This window comes from Elephas maximus, chromosome 15, assembly GCF_024166365.1.
Source record: "Elephas maximus indicus isolate mEleMax1 chromosome 15, mEleMax1 primary haplotype, whole genome shotgun sequence".
Classification (NCBI taxonomy): Eukaryota; Metazoa; Chordata; class Mammalia; order Proboscidea; family Elephantidae; genus Elephas; species Elephas maximus.
Genome location: NC_064833.1, coordinates 43,288,634 through 43,307,364, shown reverse-complemented (window position 1 = coordinate 43,307,364; position 18,731 = coordinate 43,288,634). Strand labels below are relative to the sequence as shown.

Below are 18,731 nucleotides of genomic sequence, written 5' to 3'. Positions count from 1 at the left end.
TTGACACTTTAAAGAAGTCTTTTGCAGCAGATATGTCAAATGTAATACGTCGTTTGATTTCCTGACTGCTGCTTCCATGGGCGTTGATTGTGGATCCAAGTAAAATGAAATCATTGACAACTTCAGTCTTTTCTCCGTTTATCATGATGTTGTTTACTGGTCCAGTTGTGAGGATTTTTGTTTTCCTTATGTTGAGGTGTAATCAATACTGAAGACTAAGGTCTCTGATCTTCATCGGTAAATGCTTCAAGTCCTCTTCACTTTCAGCAAGCAGAGGTTGTGTTATTGTATTTCACAGGTTATTAACGAGTCTTCCACCAATCCTTACTGCGTTTTCTTCATGTAGTCTAGCTTATCGGATTGTTTGCTCAGCATACAGATTAAGTATGGTGAAAGGATACAACCCTGATGCACACCTTTCCTGACTTTAAACCACATGGTATCCCCTTGTTTTGTTTGAACGGCTGCCTCTTGGTTTATGTACAGGTTCCTCATGAGGACAATTGAGCGCTCTGGAATTCTCATTCTTCACAATGTTATCCATAACACCTACACGTATGGAAATAATAAAGGATGTTGTTCTTCAGGCAAATGGGAGATGCAGAAAGGAATAAAGAACAATAAAAAGTATTAAAAAATTTAAAAAACCCAAACCCGCTGCCATCAAGTTGATTCTGACTCATAGCAACCCTACAGAACAGAGCAGAACTGCCCCAAGGGGTTTCCAAAGAGTAACTGGTGGATTCGAACTGCCAACCTTTTGGTTACCAGCTGCATTCTTAACCACTACACTACCAGGGCTCCAAAAAGTATAAATATACAGGTAAATATAAATATTGGCAATATTGCCTTATACTACTTAAAATGTACACAGAAACAAAACAAACAACAAAGTATATAATAAAAAACAAAACAGCACATAAGCCCTAAAAAAGAAAAAAAAATTCTCACGCTCTTAGGAAAAGATTAACTGCTAGAATTCGTTTTAAATGTTTACAGATCAATGGCAACTTGTCTCATTTCACAGGCCACATTTTTGAAAGCCTGTCAATCAATAACAGCCATACCTCTGAAATTCAGACAATCATCAACAGTATCACTCCAGTGAACATGTTTCTGAAAGTCAGCCGATCAACAACACCCAAGCAACCATGCTTCTACTGCTGATTTCAACGCACTCTCATCCTTGAAAACCCACCAATCCCTGAACACCAAACTTCCCAAAAACACTATATAAGGTAAGGAGTAAGAAACATTTTTTTAATTCAGATATTGAGTTATTCCTATAAAATGATCAAATATTTACAATGTCCAGGCATTTAAAAAAAAATTGGAGAGGATACACATCCTTGTATTGGTAACATTAACAATGGCACACCTTTTAGATAATAAGTAAAGCAAAGAAAATGCCCTCACACTGGAAAAGGGGGATACAAATACTCTTGAGATTTAACAGGGAATTTTTTTTTTTAGTCATTAAGGTAGGAGCCCTGGTGGTGCAGTGGTTAAGAACTCGGCTGCTAACCAAAAGTTCAGCAGTTCGAATCCACCAACCACTCCTTGGAAACCCTCTCAGGCAGTTCTGCTCTGTTCTATAGGGTCACTATGAGCTGGAATTGACTTGACAGCAACGGGCTTGGTTTCATTTTTGGTCATTAAAGTAAGGAACGCTGTGGTTAAGCACTCAACAGCTAACCGAAAGGTCAGTGGTTCAAACCCACCAGCAGCTCCATGGGAGAAAAATGTGGCAATCTGCTTCTGCAAAGATTACAGCCTTTGAAACTCCATGGGGCAGTTCTACTCTGTCCTATAGGGTCTCTATGAGTCAGAATCGACTCGATGGCAATGGGTTTATTTATTTATTGGTCATTAAGGTGATACCAAGAGATAATATACCTACAGCTCCAATTACAGTGATCCATCTCTTGCACAGCTCTGAGTTCTTTTTCATATATGGGAATCAGACTATTCTGTGAGGATAACAATTAGACAAATAAATGTACGGGACACTCCACACGCTCAGTGGACTCTGTTTTCTAACAAAGAATGTAAAGGAGTAAAATCTTTCCCTTTGATAACTGGTGGAGAAGATTCCTGAGGATAATGATTCCCTTCATCCTTTCCTTTTTTAACAGTAGTATACTCTCACTGTTGGTAATTAATGGTAACAAGAAATAAACTACTTGGATCAACTACTTCCTATCTAGTCCAAGTCGTAACGTTAACCTTTAAAATCAAGAAAACAGAGTGATATTCTAAACCATATAATTAGAATGCTACAGATCATTTAATCCATTCTGTCAAAAGAGAGATTATTTTCATTTCTGTTTCACTTCCTTTAAAAGAAATCTTATTTACTTTATTTTCTCTAACAGAACAAAAAAAAAATTAGTAGGATAAACTTTCAATGTACTTCCCCAATCAAATTTTAAAATGATTCTGGTTAACCACAAATTTGCCTCAAGAAGTTAAGTATTTTTCTGAATGTGTTTTACTGAAACATGTCTGACAACATATAATAATGTCCTATAGTAACTGGGTTAGCATTCTATAGAATTACAAATTACTGCACTGATTATTTTGTCATTCACATATAAAAGAATGAGTTTTGTCCTTATAAATTACCTAAATAAACTAGATGCATTGCTAAAGTAACAATTTTGTAAATAGCTCTTTTATTGTGGGTTAAAACAAAACCATAAAAAGCTTTTGTTAAATAACACATTTCACTAAGCTGAATTCACAAAAAAAATTATATATACACACATACATATACGTACATACACACAAATGTATATACAAAATCTAGCTCTATCACTTTCAAACATCCTGGCAAGGTCTGGGAAAATAAATACAAAAATATTTTTTCAGTTATTTTTAAAAACTCAAAAGTATATAACTTCTTCCAATTGTTTACCAGCTGTAAGTTATAATATAGAAAATTTAAGATAAACCATGAATATTATAAAATTTAAGAAAAATCCTAGCCACAATTTCTTGAACTCACATCAACAAGCAACACACACTGATACCAGTAAGGAAAAGGAGAGTGCCATGGTAATTTCTCAGTGACTCCTCCAAAATTATCCCAATAAAAAAATTAAACAATCATGTGGCTCCTAAATTTGCCACAGAGAAAAAGAAAAGTGGTAGGCTTTCATACTTCATGCTAGATCCTCTGTAAAACTTTTTCTTTTTCACACTAATATTTCCTTTGTAACAAAATACTGCTTAGTCATATTCTAAATATGAGTCTTCAGAAATGAGATGAGCAAAACCATTTAAAAGTACTTACTGTCTTGTTTCGTAATCTAATTATGTCTGAGACAGAGCCAGCTCCACAGTACTCCATAACAATCCAGAGGTCTGTGTTCTTAAAATAACTGCCATAGTACTTTACAACATATGGGCTAAAAGAAAATACAAACACAATTAAATTTAGTTAATTCCCAAATAATTTTTTTTCTTAATCCCAATACAAAGTATTTTGAACATATCATAATGTTCTAATAAGCAAACTTAATAAGTAAACATCCATTGGAGGTCAAATTGTTTGTATCTAGGGATTACCAAATGAGCAGTATGATCAGGCTTTAATTCATGGATGAAATTTAACAGGATTATGAGCCAGAAGAGGCCCAACTGTTCTGAGTGATTCCCAAGAAAATCAGGGTTCCTTTTGGAAAAACTTACTATTTAACGTAAGGAACAAATGAAAATACATTTTTTTAAAACTAAAGCATTTTAAATGTAAGTTTCTAAAGGAGTTTGCATTCAGTCAAATATTAACACTTAACTTTAAAAATATGGTATTTCAATGAGGCCTAACTTTTTCTTTTCTGTTCCATTTTGGCCTTGGAAAATTCTGGAGAAAAGAAATTGTTTTGTTCTAGACTCAAATAATTAAAATTATCAACTATTTAAATTATCGCTGAACTAAGGTTTTATGTTCTCGAAAGCAGAATAAACTGCGATTACAGCCAAGTTGTTTCCAGGAAGACTTAGGAAGGACAAATGACCACCACCATTAATACTTATTAGAAGATAACATAGGAGTAAAGTTTCAGGACCTTGTTTTTGGCAATGAATTCTTAGATATGACACCAAAGGCACAATCCACGAAAGAAAAAATTGATAAATTAGACTTCATCAAAATTTAAAACTTTTATGCATCAAAGAACATTATCAAGAAAGTAAAATGAAAACCCACAGAATAGGAGAAAATATTTGGTTACTATCTAGCTGATATGGGTTTAATATCCAGATTACATAAGGAACTCCTACAATTCAACAACAACAACAAAAACCCATTGAGCATGATGTTAACCGTGGGTTTTTCACAAATGCCCTTTATCATGTTGAGGAATTTCCTTTCTATTCCTAGCTTACTGCATGTTTTTATTGTGAAACCATGTTGGATTTTGTCAAATGGCTTTTCTGCATCAATTGAGATGGCTGCTTTTTTTTTTTTCTTTGTTCTATTATTAATGTGATGTATCACAATGACTGATATTCTCACGCTAAACCACCCTTGCAATCCTGGGATCTGCTATACTCTTTATCCTAATGGTCTTTCCCTATTATCACAACTCAGAATAGAAACAGTATAAAAAGAAAAGTAAAAAAAAAAAAATAACAGGTAAGAAATGGAAAACGTGCTACATATGGGGTCACTATGAGTGGGAACCAACTCAATGGCATCTAACAACAACAACATATTGACAAAGGCGTATTTTTTAAAGTCCTACCATTATAAGGACGTGATAACTAAAGAAATGGCTTAATTTTCATTAACATTCTATTGCAATTTTAATAGTTTTCCACAACTTAATAGGGGTAAGATAAATACCGCTTTTACAAAGGCAATGTGATTATTCTATGAAAATGGAATTGTTTCAAATATAAATCTAAATCATGCCAATTTCTTCCTTGGCCCACCCAAAAAATGAATAAACATACATAAGTTGATACAAACTGCCAAAGTTCATAACTAATCTTTCAATATGGTGATTTTCAAACTTTTTTTTTTTTTTTTGGCCTTAGAACAAGTATTCAAATGGAATCTTAACCAGAAACAGATAAAAGAGCTGCAGTGGTAGAAGCCAGGAAGTGCTCAGTGCCACTCTCAGGAAGCCAGAGAAATATTCTATTCCCACCACACAGATCACTCTCCTCTTTGCCCAGTAAAATTAACTCATGCTTCAAGACTCCACTTGAGTATGACCGCCTTGGGGAAGAGTTCCCTGAACCTCCAAGGGTAAGGTGTTAGATACCCCTTCCGGCCTGTATAGCTCCTCATACCTACCCCATCATTATCTCTTATACTGTATTGAAAGAATCTTGTCTATTTGTCTCTTCCATCTGATCGAAAGTCCCTTTAGTATAAAGCCTGAGACTCACTCATTGTTCTATATCTTGTGCACAGCACATAAGACTTTGTATGCCATCCCTAGAATACTGGATTTATCTAAGCAATAAGAAGTCAGTTAAGGGCTTTAAACATGGAATGGCTTGATTAGCTTTGCATTTTTAAAAGATCTAGCCTCAGGAAGGAAAATGGTTGGAGGAGGCAAAAACAAAACACAAAGTGAACAAACAGGAAGCCGGTGCAGAAATATGAGCAAGAGCCAATAGGTTCCAAGACTCATAAAGTAAGGGGAAATGATACATATAGCAGGTAATACTGGAGACCCTGCCTTTCCTCAACCATGCTCAAGTTAGATCTCTAAAGCACAGCACTAGTCCCTGAACTATTTTTAACCTAAGATAGAATGATAATAGCAACAAACATGTATTGAGCATCTTGTGGGCCTAGCACTATGCTTAATTCAATCTTTCCTTTTCTGCATCAAAACATGGGAATCACATTCTCATCAATTTACTAAATTAACACCAAGGTCTGGAAAACTTTGCAATTATATACTTTGATCCGGAGGAAAAGGAATTTTTTTTTTTTTTTTTTATAACCACTTGAATTGCAAGCTGTGGAGCCTTTGTGGAAAATACGTAACATAAGAATGTGGCATATGCTAAAGAAAAGCAAAACTGAAGAAATCCAAGCAGCAAAGTTCCCCTAGGATTATTCCGTCACTTCATTAGCCAAAGCGGTTATAATATACAGATCTTATAAACTGTTGGGAGAGAAAGGAGCTTTACAGATCTCTCGCACTCCTGCATATCCTGCTGGATATGCTTAAGAATACAAGGCCTACACTGCTCTTTACCTGGGCCATTTCTCAGGATTGTGTTTGTCGCGAGCAACCTTGGAGGATGAAGTAACGTCTCCCTCTGGGACAAAAAGCAGGCCTACTTACTGCTTACTATAAAACAGCAGGTTCCCCAAGCTCAGTCTTCCTCATCTGTGGTACAAACCCAGTGCGTGCACACCATCCATCTAGGCCTTCCACATCACCCCCATGGAACTTGAGAACAAGGGGAATCAATGTAAACCATGCTGCTTGCTGGGCCATAAGTGAGGGTCCTTTGTCTCTGACCCAGGAATTTCATGTCCTCTGCCAGCATCTATAAAACAGTAATGGACTAACCTATTAGCTTGAAAGTAAGGTAAAATACTAGACCCTTTTAGTTCTTGACATATATTTGCCCTAAAAGTAAACAGAACAGGAATACTTTCTGGAATAAAACATTTTCCTTTGAGGACAAACTATACACAGCCCCTTGAGATTTAATCTCTAAAACTGTCAACAAAAGCAGATCATCAGATCTCAGCTGCCACGGTAGACAAGGCTACTAAAATGATTAGAATAAATGAATAAATAAGTAGTCTTAGCAGACAGAATTCAGGCACTACTATTCATATGGTGGCAACTCTACAACTGTTGAATGGATAAACAAACAGATGAACAAATAAAGAAAAAAAATGCTCATTCATTTTAAGTATATCCACTAGTAATCTGAGTGACTATACTATGTAATTTTCTAGCTTTGATACTTTTTTTTTTAATTGTACCTTAGATGAAGGTTTATAGAACAAACTAGTTTCTCATCAAACAGTTAGTACACACATTGTTCTATGACATTGGTTAACAACCCCACGACACGTCAACACTCTTCCTTCTCAACCTTAGGTTCCCTATTACCAGCTTTCCTGTTCCCTCCTGCTTCCTGTCCCTGCCCCAGGGCTGGTGCACCCCTTTAGTCTTGTTTTGTTCCATGGGCCCGTTCAATCTTTGGCTGAAGGGTGAACCTCAGGACTCACCTCATTACTGAGCTGAAATGGTGTCCAGGGTCCATACTCTCAGGGTTTCTCCAGTCTCTGTCAGGCCAGCAAATCTGGACTTTCTTTTTGAGTTAGAATTTTGTTCTACATTTTCCTCCAGCTCTGTCCGGGACCCTCTATTGTGATCCCTATCAGAGCAGTCAGTGGAGGTAGCCGGGCACCATCTAGTGTTACTGGACTCAGCCTGGTAGAGCCATGGTAGATGTAGTCCATTAGTCCTTTGGACTAATCTTTCCCTTGTATCTTTACTTTTCTTCATTCTTCCTTGCTCCCAAAGGGATGAGACCAATGGAGTGCCCTGGATAGCCGCTCGCAGGCTTTTAAGACCCCAGACGCTACTCACCAAAGCAGAATGTAGAACATATTCTTTATAAACTATGTTATGCCAGTGTCCAAATCCTCTGCAGCTCTAAGTCATTATGTGACACAATTCTAACAAATAAGACACATGCTGAGGGTTTCTGGGAAGGAACCTTTCTTCTTCCTCCTCCTACCTGGAATATGGAGAGAAGGTTGGGGCTGGGGCAGCCATCTTGTACTCATGAGATAATAAGCATGAGGACAAAGGTCCCAAGCTAAGGATGGCAGAGTATAAGAAGAAGCCTGAGACACAGACAATACTTTGTTACAGCTGCACCAGCACTTCTTCCAGACCTTTTATGAAGTGAGAATAACAAATCGCTCTTAGATTAAGTAACCATAGGCTAAACATTGTCCAAATTTATACACTCTACATCCTTTACAGAATAAACACCCGGCTTCCTAACATAGCATACAAGACCCTTCATGATCAGCTTCATTTACCTAGTGAAACTCATTTCACACCAATCTGTCTTATACTTTCCACTCCAGCAATTCTAAATCTTGTTAGAAGAACACATACCAGTGAGCTATGTTTCACCACTCTGCCTGTAATTCTCTTTACTCTCTTTCATCCCTCCATTTATTCAGCAAATTACCTTCTTCTCCTCAGCATTTCACAGATTTCCCGACTCCTCTGGCTAGGTGGGTGCCCTGCCTCATCTCATATCACCCCACGCACCAGTCAATACAGTAATTTTGCTGTATTATAACCACTTGCTTGTATCTGTCTCCCCAAGTAGACTGCCAGCCCCTCAAAAAGAAAAAACAGTATTTTAGATATCTTGTTATTCCTAGATCCTGGCAAAATACCAGGTCCACTGGAGATGCTCAGTAAATGTTTTCTGAATTAGATTTACTGGTAAAAACTATTAAATAATGTTGTTGTTGGTAGGTGCCACTGAATCGATTTCTACTCATAGCAACCCCATGTGACAGAGTACAGCTACCCCCACAGGGTTTTCTAGGCTGTAATCTCCAGGAACAGATGACCACGTCTTTCTCCCACAGAGCCACTAGGTAGGTTCAGACTGCCAACCTTTCGGTTAGCAACCGAGCACGTAATATAGACTATTAAATGACCTCCTTTGATAAAAATAAATAAATTTCATCTATAAATTAGTGCTGAAAATAGGAAAACCGCTTGAGCATTTTCTATCACCACATGCTTCTTAATGTTATAACATCATGTTTGCTATGAGCAAAGAGCAGTAAGTCCCAAAGACGACCCTGAACAGCTGTCTTCATTTTCCTTAAAGGATTAGTTTCACTTCCAAAAGGAAATAAGGAAAAAAAAAAAAACAGATAACTAAAGACTATATTTTCTTATACATTATTAGCAACATTCATCAAATGAAAGTAAATAAAAGAAATAAAACCTCTTCACACCTGTCACATTGCTGCATTATAGAAATCTCTTTGATGATTTCCTGAAGATCTGATTCAACAGGCACTTGTTTAATTGCCACAACTTGACCAGACTCCTTATGTATTGCTTTAAATACACTCCCATAAGACCTAAAAGAAACCAAGACATTATTTTCTTTCAAACATCGTAACTAATAGGGGAAAAACATTCCATTGCAGTTTTTATCTATAGTCTTTTCTAGTTGAACCACCACCACCCACCACCAAGTGCCGTCAAATCGATTCCAACTCATGGCGGGCAACCCCATGTGTTGCAGAGTAGAACTGTGCTCCACAGGGTTTTCAAGGCTGTGACCTTTCAGAAACAAATTGCCAGGCTTTTCTTCCAAAGCCCCTCCGGGCAGGTTCAAACAGTCAATCTTTTGATTATAAGACCAGCACTTAACCGTTTGTGCCACGCAGGACTCCTTTCTAGCTGAAAACATTAAATAGTGAAAATTAAACAAATAATAATACAGAGAAGTTCATTACTTTTATCTTCGCTTTAATGCTTCAATTACAGACTTAAAATCTACTAAAATCATCAAGTTAATATATGTTAATAATTTGCTTACATTTTTCTTATGAATGAAATAAATAGACTTACGGTTTGTCAACTCAAACAAATGCAGCATTAAGAAGATATAAATGGAAATTAAAAGAATGAAATGTAGATTAATAATAGCCGAAGTGTCAGATTAGGAGAAAAGGCTGACCTCACCTTAAGCAAAGTCACCCCCAGAATATCAAAGTCCCATCCCTATTTCAAGTATTTAAATGCAGTCGAAACCCTCCGCTGGAGGACCTTACAACACCAAAATTCAAGCAGCAGCAGGGAAGCTCAGTCATCTGGTTCCCTCTCAGCTCCCTCCTCAGCATCTTCGAATGCTTCCTTCACTATCAGCTCTCCCTCAAGAACAAAACCACACACTCACGGGTAAATAAAATGAGTGACAGTGGTCACCTACCCAAAAACTGTCTCTGCTATAATTTTTGACAACTAAATTTTTTTTTAAGCAAAAGCAATCAGGAAGAAAGCCAATTATACCTAAGGATGAATCAGAAGACAAGGTAAGAACTGCTACAATTTACTGAGTGGTTATTATAAGCCAGGTACTATCCTAAGTGTTTTACATGCATTGTCAAATTCAGCTCTCTCAGTCATGAGGTAATACTATTACCACCACTTAAAGATGAGGACACAGAGGCTCACCAGTAACCAGCAAGGCTAGAATTCAAACAGTTGGACTCCATATATCATGCTTTTCCTACCACATTATTTCTACAGAAAAGCAAGAAGAGCAAGTCATTGGAAGACATGGAATGCTTCCTAATATTAGGAATCTATGCATAGTAACTTTCAAATTTACAATCTCTCAAAATAAATGGCAAAGCATAACACAGGGCTTTAACATTTTTATGCTACCCCTTGTTCTTTGGGCTTCCAGAAGTAACTTAATTGTTTGATACCCAAAGTTACCTTGTTACAGGCATCAAAATGTACACAAATGGTATATATAAGATATATATATATTTATCTATACTTGCAAGTATACACATATGAAGTGAGCTCGCGAAAGCTAAGTAGAATTCTATCCTAAATTATCTATTAACAATTAAGCAACATCATCACCCCTTCTAAGGTCTCCTAAGCACTGCAAAAGAGAAACTGGGAACCACACTTCCCAGAATCTCTTTCCATGAATGGCTACCGGTAAGAGTTTGCCAGAGCAAAGACAGTGCATGAAATCTCAGTGGCAAAAAGTTACGTAGAAGATCATTACTCCCCAGATGCAGTGGCAGTAGATGCACTGGCAGACGTAAGATGCACAACAGATGCCCGCTCAGCTTTTGGTAGCCACCACACTGCTATGCAGGCTGAGATAGTTGGTGGGAAGTTCTCAAAGGTTCTTGAGAATTCCAGAGGCTTCTCGGGAAGTTTTTGAACATCACCCACTTTCATGCTTCAGGTTGAGATCTTCAGTGCCGGCTTCTCTGACCTTCAGCAGCAGCTTTATGACCTTTGCATCCCTGGCCCTTTCACAAGTCATTTGAGCTCCAAATTTTATATTAAATTCCTTATACACCGACTGCACAGAGCAGCTTCTCTTTTCTTAACCAATCCCTGATACCAGTACAGTTTTTGGTACAAAAAGTGGTTTCAAGGGAAAGAATTAAAGATGAAAATGCTGAATTAGGTCTCTCTCAGAAGATTTGAAGATACTAATGACTTCAAGGCTAGTGGCCAACACAGCATTGACAGTCCATGGCATTCAGTGGCAACACAGTTGCTTAAATTATCACCCATAGTTGCCTGGAGTCTAGGCAAAGCTTTAAGAGACCAAATAGCAGTCGCAACAGAATATTATGGTGAAAACAGAACATAAGGACTGCAGAGAGGGCTGGATGCCTCCGCCTGCACTGGAAAAGTTGTAGAACAAATATAATAAGCTCAGAGCTTAAATTCCCAGCTCAGGATTCAGAGAAACAGAAAGCTTCTTAATGTCCTGTGGGGAAAAAATTTAGTAACAGACATCTTACTTTGATTTTGAGAGGCTTCTCTTACCCACAAGCCCAAAAATTAACCACAAAAGCTCTACCCAAACTGCAGAAGTACTGACTTGTTCTTTTCACAAGGAACTGCCCTGCAATGCTGTAAATTTGTCTTTTCTGGCTAGAAAAGGGTTGTCATTGTTGCTGTTGCATGCTGTCTAGTCAGTTCCAACTGACTGCGACCTCACGTGAAAGAGCAGAACTGCCCCCATAAGGTTTTCTTGGCTGTAATCTTTAAGGAAGCATTTTACCAGGTCTTATTCCTGCAAAGCCCCTGGGAGTGTTCAAACCACCAACCTTTCAGTTAGTCAATAACAAACCCATTACCTTGTGATTTAATGAAAAAGATTGTGTGCTTCCTTAATTTTAATTTCAAGAGGTCTCAGAGCTACAAATAGGTAAAAGGACAAATTTTCAGGAGTTAGTTTTTTAATGTTAACTCAATAACCTTGTCACCACGGAAACTTGTGTTCATTAAGCAAAAATGTAGTTAAGGTTATGTAAAATCGCCAATCCTCAAGAGCGGCTTCTCTTTTTGCAGGGACACAGATGCTTCCTCAATTTGCAAATTGTTTATTAAACAATCAAATATTACAATATTTTTTAGCTAACTCAAAGCTTTTTTTTTTAACAACTGTAACTAGCCTACTTTGAACCACTTGCTTTTAGAAACAAAATTATCTCCCTGCATTCATATAGAATGACTGCTCAAAATAAACCTTATGTTTTAATTTATTTGAGTTTTGATTATTTTTAACAGCTCCAAAAGAATTTCTTCATTCTTGTAGACACATGGCTGAGATTTCTGAAAACCAAACAAAGTTTGAACTTACTAGAAGCTGAATTACATTGCAAATTGAATTTACAACATCACCAGGTCAGCTGTGTTAAAATTAAGACACTTAACAGTAAAGACAGGTACCCAGAAGACTGGTATTGGGACATTTAGGGAGATGCTTATTAATCTAAGTACCCTGAACCTCCAAGCCTCTCTTGCCAGCAAAGCAACCCTGTCCCTCGTCTGAGACGATTAGCTTCACAATGCCTGAAGACTCTGTAATGGCCTCATCTGAGACGTTACCTTTCAGGGAGTGTAGATTCTCTTCCAGACCACCCCACCATTTCTCACTGTTTCCAGACCCATAATTACACTCATATCCCTGCAACACTTAAGTGATGAGTATAAAATCTGATCCAAGAGCAGCTCTAGTCACATCCAAAAAAGTTGTAAGATTTTGTCAGTTTATATCAGCAGAATCCTAAAGAATACATGTGGGAATGGATTCCAAGGATTCTAGGGAGAAAGGAATTTACTGATATGGATGCACAGACCAGAAATTCCAAACTCAGCATGGTAGCTAAAACAGTTGGGAGTGGTCCTAAGATCTTGCTTTGGCTACTCAACTGAAACCTGCCACCAACAGCTACCTACATTAAACGAGATGCCAGGCAATCCTCAGCATACAAGAAGGAGATCAAAGGTTCAAGGAGATGAAATGCTGGAATGGATATACTATATGTGGCTTGCACGCTCATTCACTAAATAGGTTCCTGAAGAGATCCAGATAATATCCCTCTCACCAAGGTGGGGGAAGAACCAGCATCTCTGAAAGCCCGATAGTGCAGGCTAGAGTTTATAACAGGAGATGCCACCACTGAACTGGGTTCCCTGAAATCAACAGCTGACAGGATCCAGAAAAAGGGAAGGAAGACACGTGGCAATATCTAGCCACCTGAGACAAGGCAGGAATGGTTACCGTAATGGTAGCAGAGTAAGGTTGAATTACACTTTTCTGTTTTTGTATATGTAGGTTTTGATATTAAAGTTATATTGGCTTCATAAAAATAACTGCAATTATTTGTCTTCTAAAGAATGAATAAAAATCAACTTTAAGCCCAGCCGGTTTCTTTCGTTCTTTCTTTTTAAATTGTGATAAGATACACGTAACATAAAACTCATCATTTTAAAGTACACAATTCAGTGGCATTTACTACATTCACAATACTGTGCAACTATCACCACCAACCATCTAGTGCCAAAAGGTTTTCATCACTCCAAAAGGAAACCCCATACCTATCTGGCAGTCACTCCCCATTCCACCCTCTTCCTAGACCCTGGCAACCACCTATCTGCTCTCTGTCTCTATGGTTTTGCCTCTTCTGGCTATTTCATATAAAAGAGATAATACAACAAATGCCTTTTGTGTCTGGCTTCTTGCTTTTAGCATAGTGACTTCAAGGTTCATCCATGTTGTAACGTAGCAGTACGTCATTCCTTTTAATAACATTCTGTTGTACAAATACACCACATTTTGTTTATCTGTCCATCAGCTGATAGGACATCTGGGTTATTTTCTCCTTTTGTCTATCGTGAATAGTGCTGCTATGAGATGGTACCTTTTAATTAGTAGCTATTTAATCACCTTTCCATCTTTTCTGTGGTAATTGATCTAAGTTTTAACTTTTTTGAGGTCAATTCAGATAATTTATATTTTATTAGGAAATCACCTACTTCCTCTGGATTTTTAAATTAGTTATTGAGCGACATATACTATTCCCTCAACTCTTTCAATCTAGCCTCTATCAGTGGTTATATTTTCTTTTTTATTCAAAGTTTTCTACATTTTTGCTCTATTTTCTTTGGTCAATACAGAAGATTTATCTACTTTATAGATATTCAAAGAAGCAGCTTTGAAACATATCTGTTCTAATTATTTTTGTTTTCTATGTCATTAATTTTAGCTTTTTACTTTATTAATTCTCTCTTCCTATTTTATCTTGGTGTATTTTATTATTATTTTAAGTTCTTCAGTTAAGCACTAAATTCCTTTATTTTTTGTCTTCTTTAATAATGAAGGAATTTAAAATTAAAACATTTCCCCTAATGGTTTGCTGTACTCTATAGATGTTGGTATAATGTTCTCCTTTTCATTGTTTTCTAGATAATCTGTCATTTCCCCAATGATTTCTTCTTCAATCCATAAATTACACTGGATTATGTTTGCTAATTTCCAATTTGAGTGTCTTTTGCAATTATTTATTTCTAATTTTACTAGATTATAGCTAGAAAAAGGAGCCCTTGTGGTGCAACGGTTAAGTCTTCAGCTACTAGCCGAGAGCCTGGCAGTTCGAACGCTCCGAGGCTTCACAGGTGAAAAGAACTGGCAATCTGCTCTCATGAAGATTATAGGTTAGGAAACCATGGGGGCAGTTCTAGTCTGTCCCTCAGAGTCACTATGAGTCAGAATTGACTCAGCAGCACACAACAACAACAACGTAACCAGAAAATGTGACCTGTAAAACCTCCCATTTTTAGAATTTTCCCTCTTTTTTTTAAATCAGTGGTCCATGAACATAACCAAAAAAAGGGAGAATCCAAAGTTATATGTATTTGTGCGTGTGTGTATATATAATATATATTCATTATATTTACGCGTATATATATATATACACACACACATATATATAATCAAGTTTACTATCATCAAGTTGGGTCCCTCTATGTCTTTTCTGTTTTTTTTCTATTATACCTGTCCACTTCTGAAAGAGATATATTGAAAATGTTCATACCGTTACACTTTTATTAGATTCCCCTGACATTTCTAGTAGCTTTTCTTCATAAATTTAGCTGCCATGGTACGAAGCACATGTTTCATTATAAATTTATCTTTTATGTCATTACCTAATGTCCCGCTTTACCCAGTTAAGATCTTTTAACCTTTACTAATTTATCTGGTATAAATATTGCCACTCCTGCTTTCTTTTTGTTTTTATTTATATGTTTATCTCTTTCTTCAGTTCTGTATCTTCATCCTTTATTTTGCATGGACCTCATAAACAACATATAGCTAGGTTTTGCATCTTAATCTGGTAACAGTCTGACGTTTAACGGAAGAATTGACATTTAGTGGAAAATACGCTTGATTTTACTCCTTCCACCTTACGTTTACCTTATATTTTACAATTTTGTTTTCTCTATTTCCCTTTCCTTGTTCTTGCTGAATTTATCTACTACGTACAGTCAATTCTCATTATTTGTGGAAGCTGTGTTCGATAAAGTCGCCACCAACACTGAATGCATGAAGACTGAACAAGACTTGTTCAACCTCGGCTGGGAACGTGCATATCAGCAAATCGAGTTTTTCGCTGCTCCACACATGTTCACAAATGACTGTGAAAGCGCCTAAGTATGGATTTTGGGGTTAAAATAAATTTTACTAAGTAAGCAAATGCCGGACACAAATACGGATTCCACGAATAACGTGGACTAACTGTACCTTTTATGATTCTGGAAGTTCTGCTACACTTTGCCATCCCATTAAGTGCTCCTTACCATTCCCTGTGTTAAAATGAGATGTTTCTCTGCTATTACACTGAAAGTATATCAACTAGTCCTTTGCCAATACATACTGTTTCCTCACTAGATGCTCTATTTCTACCTATTAATCGCTTTTCCCCACATAAAATGAGGTTCAAGGTGTTGAAAGATGTTTAAAATGGCTTTATGTTCACTTACCTAACAAAGTCAAAATCTTCCATAAACTTGTAAATTCTTATAAATATGTAAGAATGTCATATGGGAATAAACTAATTAATATACCTCTTGGAAATCATTTTACAGCTCATTTCTTGTTTTTTTCTTATCTATATGGCCCACTTCTCTGAAAAACACTATTACTAGATCTACCATACTGACTGGTACAGAGTACCTTAACTGTAATTGCTATTACTATTCAATTCAAACAAATGTACTCTAATTGAAACATTAATATTTTCTAAATTGTTTGTCATTATCTGAATACTCCTTCCACGTATTTTGTACTTACCCTTCTCCAAGCTTCTCTAACACATCAAAAACTTCTTCAGGCTGCTTAGTCAAACTGTCTTCACTCAGTTTTTTTAGTTTACTGATAAGGAAAAAAAAAGAGAAGGAAGAAAATATTTTTTTAGCCTTTTTATAAAATTAATTTTATTTTTAATAGGTAATATATTTAGATGGTTCAAATAAATCAAACAATATAAAAAGTTATATAGTGAATAGTCCCATTCCAACCCCTGTTCCTCATCTGCCTAGCTCCACCCCAAATAATCACTTTTGTTAGCTTCTTATGAAACCTTCATGCAACTATGAATATACATTCTTATCCCTCTCATCACTTTTCAACACACACTAGATTTAGCATTTTATATTTTTTTATACAATATTAGGTACTTTTCACTTCACAGTTTATGACCTATATTGAAGGTCTTTACAACATATTTATTGTTGTTGTTAGTTGCCATCAAGTCAGCTCCAACACGTGGCAATCTTTTTGTGATCTATCAGCTTGTCTGCCATACAGAAGGGTCTTTGTTTTTTTGTTTTGTGTTTTTTAATTGCCCACTTGTATGGCATGTGCAGATATCTGGAAGCTAGGAGAGATTATGTACAGTGTGTTTGACAGACCAAAAATAATTCAATATTAAGCACAAAGTCAAAACGACTAATATGTAGAGGTGAGCAGAGTCAGGATAAAAAGGGCCTTTAAGCCATGTTAAGGATCTCTATTTTAAAAAGGCTACTTTCCTACAATGTAGAGAAAGGACCTGCAGTGAGCAAGGGTAGAGAAGAAAAGCCAGTTAGGAGCTGATTCAAAATATAGATGCATGGAATATAGTACTGGCAGTAAGAATGGAGAGAAGATTGGCTATTCAAGATATTAAGGACGTGGAATAAACAAGAAGTGGTTTTAATTAAATACGGGATGATGAGAGAAGAGAGGAGCCCTGGTGGTGGAATAGTTAAGTACTCGGCTGCTAACCAAAAGTTCATCGGTTCAAACCCACCTAACAGCACCACAGGAGAAAAGACCTGGCAATCTGCTCCCATAAAGATTTCACCCTAGGAAACTCTATGGGGCAGTTCTACTCTGTCCTATAGGTCACTCTCAGTCAGAACTGACTCAATAGTACTCAACAACAACCAAAAGAAAAAGAAAGGGGTCAAGGATGACTCTTAACTTTGGCTTAAGTAACTGAGTGAATGGTAATGCCACTTACTGAGTGTGGTGGTTAATTTTATGTGTCAACTTGGCTAGGAAATGGTTCCCAGGGGTCTAGTCAAACGCTAGTCTAGTTGCTTATCCATATGTAATCAGATGTAATGCAGTGTAATTACCTGCCATAATGTAATCTATGTGATGTGATCAATCAGTTGAAAAGGGAGTTTCTTTAGGGAATATTCTGCCTCTAGGCTATAAACAGTATTTTCGCAGAACTCTCTCTCCAGTCTGCATTCTTCCTGTCACCTGACCTACAGAAAATGGACATCAGCCTGCTGCCTAACCTATGGATTTTGGATTTTGCTAGCCACACATCCCGCTGCCCCCACACACAATCCCATGAACCAGCAGAAGTCCAACCTGTCACCTCACCTACAGATTTTGGACTTACCAGCACCACAGTCACATGAGCCAATCCCTTGAAGTAAATCAATCTCAATATCTCTCCATATATATCTTTCTACACATGTATAGTTCCCTAGAGGCGTAGCGGTTAAGAGCTCAGCTGCTAACCAAAAGATCAGTAGTTCCAATCTACCAGTCGCTCCTGGGAAACCTTATGGGGCAGCTCTACTCTGTTCTATAGAGTCTGACTATGAGTCTGAATGGACTCAAAGGCAATAGGATACACATATACATATATATAACTGATTCTGTTTCTCTAGGGAACCCTAACTAAGACACTGAGCTAAGGAACGTTAGAGAAAAACATTTGGAGAGGAATATGACGACTGCAATTTTAGTCATCCAAGTGTAGATCCCCAGTAAGCAATTGGATATATGAATCCTGGGACGGATCTGAGCTAGAAATATACTTGTTGGTGAAATGAGCACATACATGGAGCCTGAAGCCAAAAGAAAGAGAAAAAGCATTAAGAAAATGTCTAAGACAATACACAATACAGGAAAGGTCAACACAACTGGACTAACCCAAAAGCAAACAAGTTTTCTGAATAAACTGAACGCTTCAAAGGCCAGAGTAGCAGGGGCAGGGATTTGAGGACCATGGTTTCAGGGGACATCTAAGTCAACTGGCATAATAAAATCTATTAAGAAAACATTCTGCATCCCACTTTGGAGAGTGGCGCCTGGGGTCTTAAACGTTAGCAAGCGGCCATCTAAGGTGCATC

General features: G+C 37.1%; 1 protein-coding gene across 3 annotated transcripts in view; it reads right to left on the bottom strand.

The window, feature by feature from the left end:
- STK3 (serine/threonine kinase 3) overlaps positions 1-18,731 on the bottom strand; it is a 310,488-nt gene that overhangs the window by 254,940 nt on the left and 36,817 nt on the right. Inside the window, exons 2-4 of one of the 3 annotated variants that reach the window (XM_049854459.1) lie at positions 16,387-16,467; positions 8,990-9,118; positions 3,296-3,410 (exon numbers count right to left, since the gene is read on the bottom strand). In XM_049854459.1, the coding sequence (XP_049710416.1) occupies positions 3,296-3,410; positions 8,990-9,118; positions 16,387-16,467 (325 nt within the window). Of the gene's footprint in view, positions 1-3,295; positions 3,411-6,314; positions 6,905-8,989; positions 9,119-16,386; positions 16,468-18,731 lie in introns of those variants that run through there. The other 2 variants (XM_049854460.1, XM_049854461.1) reach the window with 2 other exon arrangements.